The 13510-nt window shown below is 38.0% G+C and overlaps 1 protein-coding gene across 1 annotated transcript in view; it reads left to right on the top strand.

Moving 5' to 3' along the window:
• Positions 1 to 13510, top strand: part of LOC133243847 (U2 small nuclear ribonucleoprotein auxiliary factor 35 kDa subunit-related protein 2-like) — a 46319-nt gene that overhangs the window by 17449 nt on the left and 15360 nt on the right. Inside the window, exons 3-7 of the mRNA XM_061410576.1 lie at positions 4071 to 4149; positions 7117 to 7225; positions 7452 to 7538; positions 11532 to 11570; positions 12165 to 12283. Coding sequence (XP_061266560.1) covers positions 4071 to 4149; positions 7117 to 7225; positions 7452 to 7538; positions 11532 to 11570; positions 12165 to 12283 — 433 coding nt within the window. The remainder of the gene's footprint in view (positions 1 to 4070; positions 4150 to 7116; positions 7226 to 7451; positions 7539 to 11531; positions 11571 to 12164; positions 12284 to 13510) is intronic.

Below are 13510 nucleotides of genomic sequence, written 5' to 3'. Positions count from 1 at the left end.
CCATTGTATTTCAGAAGTACATGACTTGTTTGGTATCATAGATTTATAACTGGAGAGGACTATGCATTAAATATCTTGTACCTTGTGACTTAGCCATAACTAACTTAGATATGTCAACTGAAGAAAGCATACGACCTAAAAGTTTGCAGTTAAGTTTTATCGGAGGACCTTAGTGAGGATTGTAACCTAGAATACAGTATCTTAGATCTCTTTGAGGAAAGTGAGTTAAGGAAGAATACAGGATATGTAGAGTTTTCTCTGGGAAGAATGAAAAATACAGTTAAAATTCGAAACATTTTTAATTACTGAAGCTCTTCCTTGGTAGCTCAGCTGGTAAAGAATTTGTCTGCAATACAGGAGACCCCAGTTGTATCCCTGGGTTGGGAAGATCCACTAGAGAAGGGATAGGCTACCCACTCCAGTGTTCTTGGGCTTCCCTGATGGCTCAGCTGGTAAAAAATCCTCCTTCAATGCGAGATACCTGGGTTTGATCCTTGTGTCTGGAAGATCCACTGGAGAAGGGTTAGGCCACCCACTCCAGTATTCTTGGGCTTCCTTGATGGTTTAGCTGGTAAAGAATCCGCCTTCAATGCAGGATACCTGGGTTTGATCCTTGGGTTGGGAAGATTCCCCTGAAGAAGGGAATGGCTACCCAATCCAGTATTCTGGCCTGGAGAATTCCATGGACTGGTAGTCCATGTGTAGTCCACAGGGTCACAAAGAAGCAGATGTCTAAATTACAAAAATTTATGAAAGATGTCTAAAGTTAATCATTTTAAGTGCTTTTCTGTGTTTGGGAATATGCAAGAATTTGGGCCATCAACTGGGGAAAAGAAAAACAGTAGGACAGCAGTTTATTTGGGGCAAATAAGTTACTGTACTCTGGGGGACACCCTCTTAGAAGATCCCATATACCTTAAAGGGTATATGACTTTAGTGAGGGGACATCCATTTTGATAGAAGTTTACAACTAGTCATGAGGAGCAGTTACTCATTAGATATTGTTGCAGAAACCAGTAATCAAGAAACCCAAGCACCACGCATGGAGAGTTGAAGAACTCAGGTTTATTATGCTGGTGGACCCAGAGAAGTTAACACCATAAGCTCTGAGCCCTGAACAAAGGTGTTACAGAATTTTTATAGACAGACTATGGTGGGCAATACTAGCTGTTAATAGGCTGGTTTAAACTAAGGGGTTTTGAGTGCACAGGAACAGCAGTCAAGATGATGAGGGGGTTGTCTGACCTGGATAGGCATGATTAAGCAGCTTGGCAGGGGCTGGACGGTTGCAAAGAATAGGACAAGGCTGAGTGAGATAAGCTCCAGTTTCCAATATTCCCTATGAAGTCCCCATTTTCTGCGACTGTGTGACCTACATGATCCAGACTTCGCAAGGAGCAAGCTGAGTTATAGAGGGAGAATGAGCAGGATGTTATGTAAAATTTTCCCTTTGTCTCTTCAGTATGACAAGATGCAAGAAATTGGGCTCAGGAGAAACTGTTCAGGTTGTGCTGTTGCTTTAGCAGAATCTTTTCACTGAAGAGCCTCCTTTGATACAGTTAAATCCTTCTGGCCTAACACATTGGGTTTGTGATGAAAGGGCAGCTTCCATAATTTATAAAATGCTCTCAGGATCATTCTTCCACTGTTTGGATATTTCTTGGCTTCATTCTCAACTTAATCTATAGATTAGTTCTAAGATTCTCTTGAGATAATGGATACATAATAGTCTCCTTAAAAGATTAGGCCAGATCCTTTGTGTTCTCTCCATTAGACAGTGAAAAGTGAAAATGTTAGACTCAGTCATGTCTCACTCTTCGTTACCGCATGGACTGTGGCCTTCCAGGCTCTGCTGTCTGTGGAATTCTCCAGGCAAGGATATTGGAGTGGGTTTCCATTTCCTTCTTCCGTGGAACTTCCTGAGCCAGAGATGGAACTTGTGTCTCCTGCATTGCAGGCAGATTCTTTACTGTCTGAACTACCAGGGAATCCCCAGATTCTGGTCTTTAGATATGAGAAGATAGAAGAATTGGGCTCATAAAATCTTCTCCTGAAAACACCTAGCCATCTGAAGACTTGTTCGCTCACCCTTGCCCCCACAACATTTGTTTTGTTCAGTCAGTAAGTTGTGTCTCACTGTTTGTGACTCCATGGACTGCCATATACTAGGCTTCACTGTCCTTTGCTGTCTCCCAGGTTTTGCTGAAACTCAAATCCATAAAGTTGTTTCCATTCTACCATTTCATCCTTTTCCACCCCTTTCTCCTTTTACCTTCAATCTTTCCCAGCATCAGGGTCTTCCGGTGAGTCAGCTCTTTCCCATCTGGTGGCCAAAATATTGGAGACTGATCTTCAGCACCAGTTCTTCCAATGGATATTCTCAGTTGATTTTCTTTAGGACTGACGGGTTTCACCTCCTTATAGTGAAAAGTACTCTCAATAGTCTAATCCAGCTCTGCAGTTCAAAAGCATCAGTTCCTTATTGCTCAGCTTCTTTGTAGTCCCTCTCTCACATCCTTACATGACTACTAGAAAAACCATACCTGTTATTTCTGCTTTGCATCCTAAAGTCTTTTCCATGGGAGTTGAAAGTCAGTCATTGCAGTGGGTAGTGATGCAATCCTTGTAGAAGCAGGTGGCCAGTGACATTCTTCGGTTGTCAACTAAAATATTGTTGACTTCTTTCATTGCATGAACTTTGCATAAGTGACAGCTTTTAGTTAGCAGGGCTAATTGAAATTATCCCTTAGATACGGACCTTAATTATCCAGGGTACACAGTAGATTGACCATGGGGCCAGCTGCACTAGCCACTGATTAGATGGTGAGCAACATTCATTGTTTACTGGAATGGCATGCAACATTCTTAAATTTGCAGATACTTACATGAGACACTTGACTTAAGACTTTTTAGTTGCTGTGTGAGAGAGACATGAATGAGCAAGCAGAAGAGGGGAGCCACAGATGAAATGCTATGGTCTAGATATTTATGTCTCTGTCTAAATTCATATATAACACAGAGGTGTTGCTTGTTAGATTGTGCCAATATAACAGTAGATTTTTCCCCTTTAAATTAAATACTTGTCCCTGGGATGAAATAGGATGGTATTAGTTCAGTTCAGTCTCTCAGTCATGTCCGACTCTTTGCGACCCCATGAATCACAGCACGCCAGGCCTCCCTGTCCATCACCAATTCCTGGAGTTTACTCAGACTTATGTCCATCGGGTCATTAATGCCATCCAGCCATCTCATCCTCTGTCGTCCCCTTCTCCTTCTGCCCCCAATCCCTCCCAGCATCAGAGTCTTTTCCAATGAGTCAACTCTTCGCATGAGGTGGCCAAAGTATTGGAGTTTCAGCTTTAGCATCAGTCCTTCCAGTGAACATCCAGGACTGATCTGCTTTAGGATAGACTGGTTGGATCTCTTTGCAGTCCAAGGGACTCTCAAGAGTCTTCTCCAACCCTGTACTTCAAAAGCATCCATTCTTTGGCACTCAACTTTCTTCACAGTCCAACTCTCACATCCATACATGACCAATGGAAAAACCATAGCCTTGACTAGACAGAACTTTGTTGGCAAAGTAATGTCTCTGCTTTTCATTATGCTGTCTGGGTTGGTCATAACTTTCCTTCCAAGGAGTAAGCGTCTTTTAATTTCATGGTATTAGGATAATATAAACATCCTGTGTCTAATAACCTCTTCCAATGCTTTTAGTTGTTTATCTAAATACATTTTTGTAGTGAGTGTTTAAAAAATGGTTTTGTATATTTTAGTTGTCTGTCTTTTGTGAATGTCTGTGTTCCATCCCATTCTCCCAACACCTTTTTGAGTATTCTGAACCATGGATTTAAAAAAATATATACAGTGTGTTAACCACTATTTACATTAATTTTCTGACTCTTCAGTTGTCCAGAATTTTGCTCTCTAAAGCCTTTATTATTAGGAGGTTTAGACAGACTGGTGTGTGCCATTATTGTAAACATTAAAAATGTTCATGTTTAAAGATTTTCCTGCATCATTGACCATATTATTATTTGTATTCAGTTTAATAAACATTTAAATTACTTCAGGACTGTCACAAAAAGAAGAGGAGAATCCTGCTGTTATTGAAAAACAGTTAAAAGAAGAGAAGCTGTTGGAGTTAGAGAGGTCAGCACTGTTTTAAAAACTCGAAGTGTATTCAGTTTTTATACTTGAAATGATAAAGACTTTATTAATACAGATTTTTCTTTATAAAAATATGTACATCTCTGATAGGATGATATACATTTATGGAGTAAAGGTGTGTGGGAGGGAATTCTGTATTTTCCCCTTAATTTTGCTATAAATTTAAGACTTCTGCACGAATAAAGTCTGGAGTTCTAGTTTTCAGAGAAGAGAAGATATGCCACATAATTTTTTCAAAAATGTAAATATAAGGGCAAGCCAAGAGAAATCATTTTAAAGGTGAGAACTTGCCTTTGTTTCAATTGTCAGTGTGACATAGGTTGTGAAGTCTAATTCAGAGTCCTACAGGTGATTCTTTGCATTTATTTGTATATAGGATTTAATCTTTTTGTTCGATTTTCCTCATCTGTTAAATGAAAGAATTATTATATAATTTGTTTCTGTAAATGTTTTTAATGTGTTTATTGCTTATTTACATACTTACTTTCTCCCAGTGGGGTTTTCTTATTTAGTGATAAATTAATGATAATCATGTCTTTTTGTTTAATGTATATGGTATCTTTAAATAATATATGCTATTTTTAAAACCTGTATAACATTTTTTTACTTTTAAAAATTATTTTTTATTGAAGGATAATTGCTTTATTGCTGTTTTCTGTCAAACTTCAACATGAATCAGCCATAAGTATACATATGAAACTCCCTCTCATGACACCTGTATAAAAAATTTTTGACCAAAGTATTTTTCACTGCTTTTGTTGATTCATTTTCTATGCAAAAGAACAACTAATCCAAACAAGAAGTGAAACAGCATCAATAAATACCTCATACTCATAGAGAGCCTTTGTTACAAAAAGTTGAATGCAAATGTCTGAGTACAAAGATAGTACACATATAGTTACACGTATCTTTACATAAATTTGTTCATTAAGATCATAGTACCTTAAAAAGAAAATAAGATTACCCTTTTATTGTTATACAGACCTTTAAGTTAGCAATCTTTGCTTATATAATTTTCATAATTTCTCTATTATTTCCTAGGAAAGTGCCTAGAAATGCCTGTGAACAAAGAATATGTATACATAAACAGAGAAAAAGGGCCTCTGGGTTTGTAGTTTCTCCAGCATTGAAAAAACATGCCCATTTTTACCATATGTTTAGCTCAGTTCAGTTCAGTTAAATCTCTCAGTCGTGTCCAGCTCTTTGCGACTCCATGGACTGCAGCACACCAGGCCTCTCTGTCCATCACCAACTCCTGGAGCTTGCTCAAACTCATGTCCCTTGAGTCTGTGATGCCATCCAACCATCTTATCCTCTGTTGTCACCTTTTCCTCCTGCCTTCAATCTTTCCCAGCATCAGGGTCTTTTCCACTGAGTCAGTTCTTCATATCAGGTGACCAAAGTTTTGGAGTTTCACCTTCAACATCAGTGCTTCCAATGAACACCCAGAACTGATCTGCTTTAGTATGGACTGGTTGTATCTCCTTGCAGTCCAAGGACCTCGCAAGAGTCTTCTCCAACACCACAGTTCAAAAACATCAATTCTTCGGCGCTCAGCTTTCTTTATAGTCCAACTCACATCCACACATGACCACTGGAAAAACCATAGCCTTGAGTAGACAGACCTTTGTTGGCAAAGTAGTGTCTCTGCTTTGAATATGCTATCTAGATTGGTCATAACTTTTCTTCCAAGAAGTAAGTGTCTTTTAATTTCATGGCGGCAGTCACCATCTGCAGTGATTTTGGAGCTCCAAAAAATAAAAGTCTGATACTGTTTCCACTGTTTTCCCATCTGTTTCCCATGAAATGATGGGACTGGATGCCATGATCTTAGTTTTCTGAATGTTGAACTTTAAGCCAACTTTTTCACTCTTCTCTTTCACTTTCATCAAGAGGCTCTTTAATTCTTCACGTCCTCCCATAAGGGTGGTGTCATCTGCATATCTTAGATTATTGATATTTCTTCCAGTAATCTTGATTCCAGCTTGTGCTTCATCTAGGCCAGTGTTTCTCATGATGTATTCTGCATATAAGTTAAATAAGCAGGGTGACAATATGCAGCCTTGACATACTGCTTTTCCTATTTGGAACCAACCTGTTGTTCCATGTCCAGTTCTAACTGTTGCTTCCTGACCTGCATATCGGTTTCTTAAGAGGCAGGTCAGGTGGTATTTCCATCTCCTTCAGAATTTTCCACAGTTTATTGTGATCCACAAAGGTTTTGGTATAGTCAGTAAAGCAGAAACGGATGTTTTTCTGGAAGTCTCTTGCTCTTTCGATGATTTACCGGATGTTGGCAATTTCATCTCCGGTTCTTCTGCCTTTTCTAAAATCAGATTGAACATCTGCAAGTTCACAGTTCACGTATTGCTGAAGCCTGGCTTGGAGAATTTTGAGATTCACAATAAAAATAGAAAATTTTTTTATTTATATTTTTTTTGGTAGGAAAAATGATTACTAACCAAGAATGTTAATCTTCTATCCTATATGTATGACATATACTTTACTCATTTATCATTGATCTCAGTTTGTTTCACAACATTACTTACAATTTGATTTTCATGCTATTTTCATAATTTGATATCCAGTATCTGGCATTGGTGTCTGACTTATTTTTTTTCTTTTAGTCGTTTAGGGTCCTAGGGACAAAAACTCAAGAGACTCTTAACTTTCAAGTTTTCCCATAAGTTGATGGGTTTTGCAGTCCTGCAGTTGCCACTCTACAAATGCATAGAAGTTGAAGGATTATACTTTCTCAATGTGAAACTCTAAGTCTTAGTTTGTATCTTATCATTTGCTTTATGGCACTTGCTCTAGGTTTTATATAAAATTAATCTTTCATTACATTTTAATCATCCCCAAATGTTTTATTTGCTATAATATATGCAGTGTAAATGTGTGTGTATTTGTAGAATGCCAGTTCTTTTGATAACTTAATTATATCAATAGGCAAAACTTACATGATGAATGGTTATTAAGGGAGCAGAAGGCACAAGAGGAATTCAGAATAAAGAAAGAAAAGGAAGAGACAGCTAGGAAACAGGAGGAAGAACAAGAGGTATGCTTTGCTTTGAGTCAAATTAATCAGCTAGCTAAACAGTTAAAATAACTTCTAATTAAAGATTTTTTCACATTAAGAAATACATGTCTTGAACAAGAATAACAACAGAAAAACCTTTAAAAAGCTGGATTCTTTGTTTGACCAATATATACTTAATTTTTAAAGTTTACTTTTCCTGTGTTGTGAAGGTTTTGAAAATTAAATCTTTTTTTTCTCTTTAAAGACAAACTTAATGGAAAAATGGGAAGAACATCAGAGAAGAGAGAGAGAAGAGGAGGAGCAGAAACAACAGGGGAAAAGAGAAGAAGAGGTAATTCCTGTGATGAGAGGATAATTACATGGAAGATCCCCTGGTATTCTTGCCTGGAGAATCCCATGGACAGAGGAGCCTGGCAAGCTATAGTTTGTAGGGCTGCAAAGAATTGGACACAACTAAAGCAATTTAACATAAATATGATGGATTTGAAGCTGTAAGCCATTTGAGGGCTTGGAGTTTTTGGTTTTTATTTATTTATTTTTTGTTTACTTATTTTTTGCTGCATTGGGTCTTCATTGCTGAGCTTATGCTCTCTCTAGTTGTGGTGTGGAGGGTCTGTTCCATTGTCTTCTCTAATTGCAGAGCCCCATCTGTAGGTCACAAGGCCTCAGTAGCTGTGGCAGTGGTCAGTCTCTGTAGCACACAGGTTTCAGCAGTTGCAATGTGAGGCCTGGGCTCATAGTTACAGCTTGCAGGCTTAGTTTCCCTGTGGCATGTGGGATCTTTCTGGACCAGGGATGGATGTTCCCTGCATTGGGAAGCAAATTCCTAAGAACTGCACCACCAGGGAAGTTCTTGTTTGCTGTTTAAGTGTCTTACATATATATATATTTTTTGTACAGACACACACTAGAGAGTTTCCTTAAAATGTTTTTCTTTATGTTCATGTAATAGCAGTTAAGACTGTGTAATGTTTTTCTTCAGCTTTACCCAGTGTGAAACACAGTTTATAATGGGCATAAACTTTTTGTTTAGAAGAGAAATAGTAAAAGTTGCAGTGTCTGCAGCCCATTACATGTGTTACAAAGCAGCCATGGCAGAATGTAAACATATAGCTGTGACTGTGCTGTAATGAAATTTTACATAGAAGCAGACAGCCTTTGTATCTCTCTAGTGAATGATGTGATTCTCAGGTTCTGTCACGTGTGTTGACTCATTTTAAAGACATTTTATATATGTCATGTTTATTTTGTTCCTTATGTCCTGCCACCAAGAAGTATTTAATTTTCAGAAAGCAGTTAAGAGTTAGTAGATTTTTTGTTACTATTATTAAATCTTGACTTGATTAATGTGTAGCTCAAACAATTGACTTGATATATTTGACTTCCTGTCCTTAATGCTATATTTCAAAAATTCACAGCCCGTCTTTGCTTGAATGAATTAATTAGATTTTTTTTTTTTCTGTTGTATTTCTAATCCTGAAACATAAAATTGAGTTTTAACCACCATGTAGTGGGAAAAATGGATTTGCTTGTGTCTTGGTCATAATGGGATAGAAATAGTCTTCACAACCTTTGTTTTTTGTATCTCAGGCCATTAATCCCAGTGCAAATTTTAGCTACTTTGAGTACTACTCTTTGGAGCGGATATGAGCTGTAACACACTGGATTTTCAGGGAACAAGATGTTTGGAGCTTTTTAATTTGTTTATGGAGAAGAATCCATTCTCATTTTAACTGTAGAGCATTTTTCACTTGAGCTGTCCAGGATTCAATGGATTTTTTTCTTTTTTTAAGGAAGTATAGAAGACATTAAGCAGAAAGCATATAGTATAGTTATCCTTGATACTTGGCAGATCATCTTTAGATTTTTGTAATACCCAGTATAGTAAGGTACAAAAATAGGTGCCAGTACATGGCAAAATCGCGTCTTGCTTTTTGGAAATTTGTAGGGTTTTTCCAAAGTATTTTGAACTGTGGAATCTGTAGATACAGAGGACAAACTATAGATTTTAAGAAGATTTAAGAAATACATTCTGCTGCATGCTGGACAGTTGTCTTGTTGACAGTCGTCTCGTTGATGGTGACAGGAAAGTGAAAGGAAAAGGATAAAGTGAGAGGAAAAGCAAAGTGAAAAAGATAAAGTCCCTGCTCTTAATGTTACTTTGCTAGATAGGGGAGCTATATTATAAGTTACTGAGAAAGAGAATTTGCAGTGAGGTTAAGTCCTGCAAAGAAATAAAACAAGATGATGCGATGGAGTGTTGGGAATAATGGTATACTTAGATAAATCACCAAGGAAAATTTCTCTGAGAAGCCATTGTTTTCAGCTGTTTCTTGGGTGCAAAGATCTCAGGGGGAAAGGTTTCGGGCTGAGAGAAGGACTCGAGTGTAGAGCTGAATAGAGGTGATGGTCTTTAAATCCCAGAGACCAAAGGACAGAGTGGCAGAGGAAGGCAGCAGGTCAGAGGGCTAGACAGGGTCAGATCATTTAAAGCCTCCTGGATTGGAAGGAGTTTGGACTTTATGTTAGTATAATGGAAATTAATTGTCTTAATCTTTAATAAATCATTCATCATTTTTATTTAAAGTATTGGGGGTAGGGAACAGTGACCAAAAAGAGTAGAGTTAAGGCTGCTGTTCAAGTAGGATATGATGTATTTGTGATTTGTATGAGGCTCTTCCTTGTAGCTCAGTGACAAAGAACCAAGGTGCCAATGTGGGAGACGCAGGCATTGATCCTTGGGCAGGAAGATCCCCTGGAGGAGGATATGGCAACCCACTCTAGTATTCTTGCCTGGGAAATCACATGGACAGGAGGAATCTGGCATGCTACAGTCCATGGGGTCCCACGGAGTCTGGTATGATTGAGCACACATGTCCGGTATGAGGATTGTGCTTTACAAAGATAAGTACACAGATCTGGGATATCTCTTGGTTAACTGAGGGGAGTTGTGTGGAAGGCAAAGGGAGAGTCCAAGTGATCCTCTCAGGAGTTTAGTTTTAATGAGTAAGCAAAGAAAATGGCAACATCAGTTACCGAGTTAGGATATTTAGAGGGTCAACAATGAGGAAACAAAAGTTCTGTCGATGAAGTGAAGAAGCGAAGTCTTGCTCAGTCATGTCTGACTCTTTGTGATCCCATGGACTGTACCCTGCCAGGCTGCTCTGTCCGTGGGATTCTCCAGGCAAGAATCCTGGAGTTGGTTGCCATTTCCTTCTCCAGGAGATCTTCCCAACCCAGGGATCGAACCTGCATCTCCCACATTGCAGGCAGATGCTTTACCCTCTGAGCCACCTGGGAAGCACAAATGAAAGTGAGAGTCATTCAGTCATGTCTGACTCTGTGCAACCCCATGGACTATACAGTCCATGGAATTCTCCAGGCCAGAATACTGGAGTGGGTAGCCTTTCCCTTCTCCAGCGAATCTTCTTAACCCAGGGATCAAACCCAAGTCTCTCACATTGCAGGTGGATTCTTTACCAGCTGAGCCACAATTTCCTGTCAAGCATACAGGACTCTTAAATGCCATCTAGATTTATCAAGTCTTTTGTGTAATTATTTTGCATGATTCCTTTATGTAATTAGAGAAGTCAGTGGCACCCCACTCCAGTACTCTTGCCTAGAAAACCCCACGGACAGAGGATCCTGGTAGGCTGCAGTCCATGGGGTCGCTAAGAGTTGGATACGACTGACTGAGCGACTTCACTTTCATGCATTGGAGAAGGAAATGGCAACCCACTCCAGTGTTCTTGCCTGGAGAATCCCAGGGACGGGGGAGACTGGTGGGCTGCTGTCTCTGGGGTCGCACAGAGTCGGACACGACTGAAGCAATGCAGCAGTGTGATTAAAACATATTCAAATGTCAGTTGCTGAGAACTGTATTAAAGTTTTGGAGAACTTACTTTCCCTTATTAAAAAGTTTGAAGTCTTTCATACATCTGCAGTGCCACTTTTCATGTAATAATTTTTGGCTTTTATCAAATGTTATGATATAGTGTTTAGCATTGTATTTTATAATACTCATTGATACCTCATGTTAAAAACTAGTATGTGGTATGTATGAGTAAACATACTATTGTTTCTGAAATTATAGGGGTATTTTAAAGTACTTCTATCATGTTTTATTCCTTTTTCTATTTATATAAAATTTTTCACCTATATTCTTTTGAAAGCTTTTCAGAAGATCTGTGCTGTAGAAGACAAATAAGAACCTGAAGCCTTGCATTAGGGTTTTTAAAATCTTAATTTGAGGTTCTAACCACAAAAAATAGTTGTGACTTACTGGATTTTCAGATTTTTATTCATCCTATGTTTGCATTTGTAGGAACCTGTGCAGAAGATGCTGAAACAGGCTGAAAATGAGGTATTTTTTTAAACTTTCATTAAAATTTTGAGACCAATGAACACTTCTTTAAAAACAATACTGCCAGTAATGTTAATTTTGTGGTAAAGTTTCTTAGATCCTGTCTGAATGTGGGACTCACATCTGAGACTCTGTGATTTATACAACAGCAACAACAAAAAAGAACTGATGTACAAAAGCAAAAATCACCCCCATGGACTAGACTTGTTTATGGTCCTTAAAGTATGTGTAGCCAGCCTCATACATTTTTACACCCAGATGGATGCTTTAATTTGAATCAGAGTAAATCAAAGGGGTGGTTCCCTAATCAAGTCCTTAGACCCTTTTTGGAATGGGTGGACAGAAGGGAAACCTAGGTGACAGCTCCTGGTAGTTAGGGCAGTGCCTGATGATGGACAGTGCCAAAAAGCCACGAGAGACACAGCCCCTGTCTCATGACAGTTGTTTGTAGAGTGTCAGTTGTGTGGTACAACTTAAATATATATTCTTACAGAAATCTTTTTATTTTTAAACAAAATATTTTAGATACACTTTAAATCTTTAATTCTGATGGATTTTTAAAACCACAAATAAAGTCATGGTTATTTTCAACAGTTGGAAAGTGGTACCATATGGCATAACCCAGAACCACCCATGGAAATAAGAATAATGGAGAAAGATCGAGCTAATTGTCCATTCTACAGTAAAACAGGAGCTTGCAGATTTGGAGATAGGTAAATAAATTTGTTTTATTGTGTCAGAATTAAAGAGAGTCAAAACATTGAAGTTCTTGAGTTCTCTTTTGGGAGAGACACATCTTTAGTTTAAATTATAAATCATAGAGCATCTATTTTTTTCTTAATACTTTTCCAGTTCACTGTATGCTGTTTGTTAGAGTTAACCTACTTCTCAGATGCTGCTTCCTTTACCTTCTTCCCATCCCTTAAAAAGATCTTGTTTTTTGTTTTCTACCCTGTGCTTCCATTTGTCCATATGGACATATAAAGGGCAAAATAGAACATTTGCACTCTTTCAAGGAACCGTAGAACCCTGGCTTTGTTTTTCTAGTGGAAATCACTTCTACAAAGTGAGCTTTTAAAATCTGCTTTGCTTTAAATGAGTGTGCAGGACAAAATCAGAGAAAATAGACATAAAGTAGACTCATTAACAACTCTTATTATAGTCAGCCTCAGGAATAGAACTCTGGGTTCAAAAACTAGCTTCAGTGATTGTCATTTTGGGGAAATTAAGCTTTCTGTGCCTTAGTTTCCTTATCTATAAAACAGAGATTGAAAATAATATTACTCCTATAAGAGGGTTGTAAGGCTGATATGAGTGAATACATGGAAAGCACAAAGAAGAGCACAGGCACAGGTCAAGCAGTCAGTGTCTGGTTATATTTTCATTATGATCAATGTTCCCATTGTTCTCTGAGCCATTCTTGTTCCATATTTCTTTGTGATCAGTGTTTCTGAGTCAAAGCATGTGGAAATCTAAGTGTTGATATCTTCACCCATTTAACAAATATTTGAACATTTGTATTCCATGCCCTAGTGATTTTTATGATTTAACTCATGTATCAATGAACAGCCAAAAGTAGATACAGTAATTCACCCCTGTCTATAGGGAATGTGTTTTAAGCACCCTCCATGCCTGAGTCACCAAACTCACTCTATACCATTGTTTCCTACACATACATACCTATAACAAAGATAATTTTTAAAATAGGCACAGTAAGAGTATTATTACTAACTTAATAACTATACTTATTAATGTTAGTAATACTAATAATTGGGCTTCTCTGCTGGGAAGCTAATAATACTAAAATAGTAGAGTAGTAGTAATAACAATAATAATATGAAACAGGTGTAACCTGATGAGAAGAAGTGAGGTGAATGTCTTACGCTTCAGTTAGCCTTCTTATGATGTTGTCATAAGGAAAATCATCTGCTTTGGTGATG

This window comes from Bos javanicus, chromosome Y (assembly GCF_032452875.1).
Source record: "Bos javanicus breed banteng chromosome Y, ARS-OSU_banteng_1.0, whole genome shotgun sequence".
In the NCBI taxonomy this organism is placed as follows: domain Eukaryota; kingdom Metazoa; phylum Chordata; class Mammalia; order Artiodactyla; family Bovidae; genus Bos; species Bos javanicus.
The sequence above is the reverse complement of the archived record's forward strand: the minus strand, read 5'-3'. Positions and strand labels throughout refer to the sequence as shown.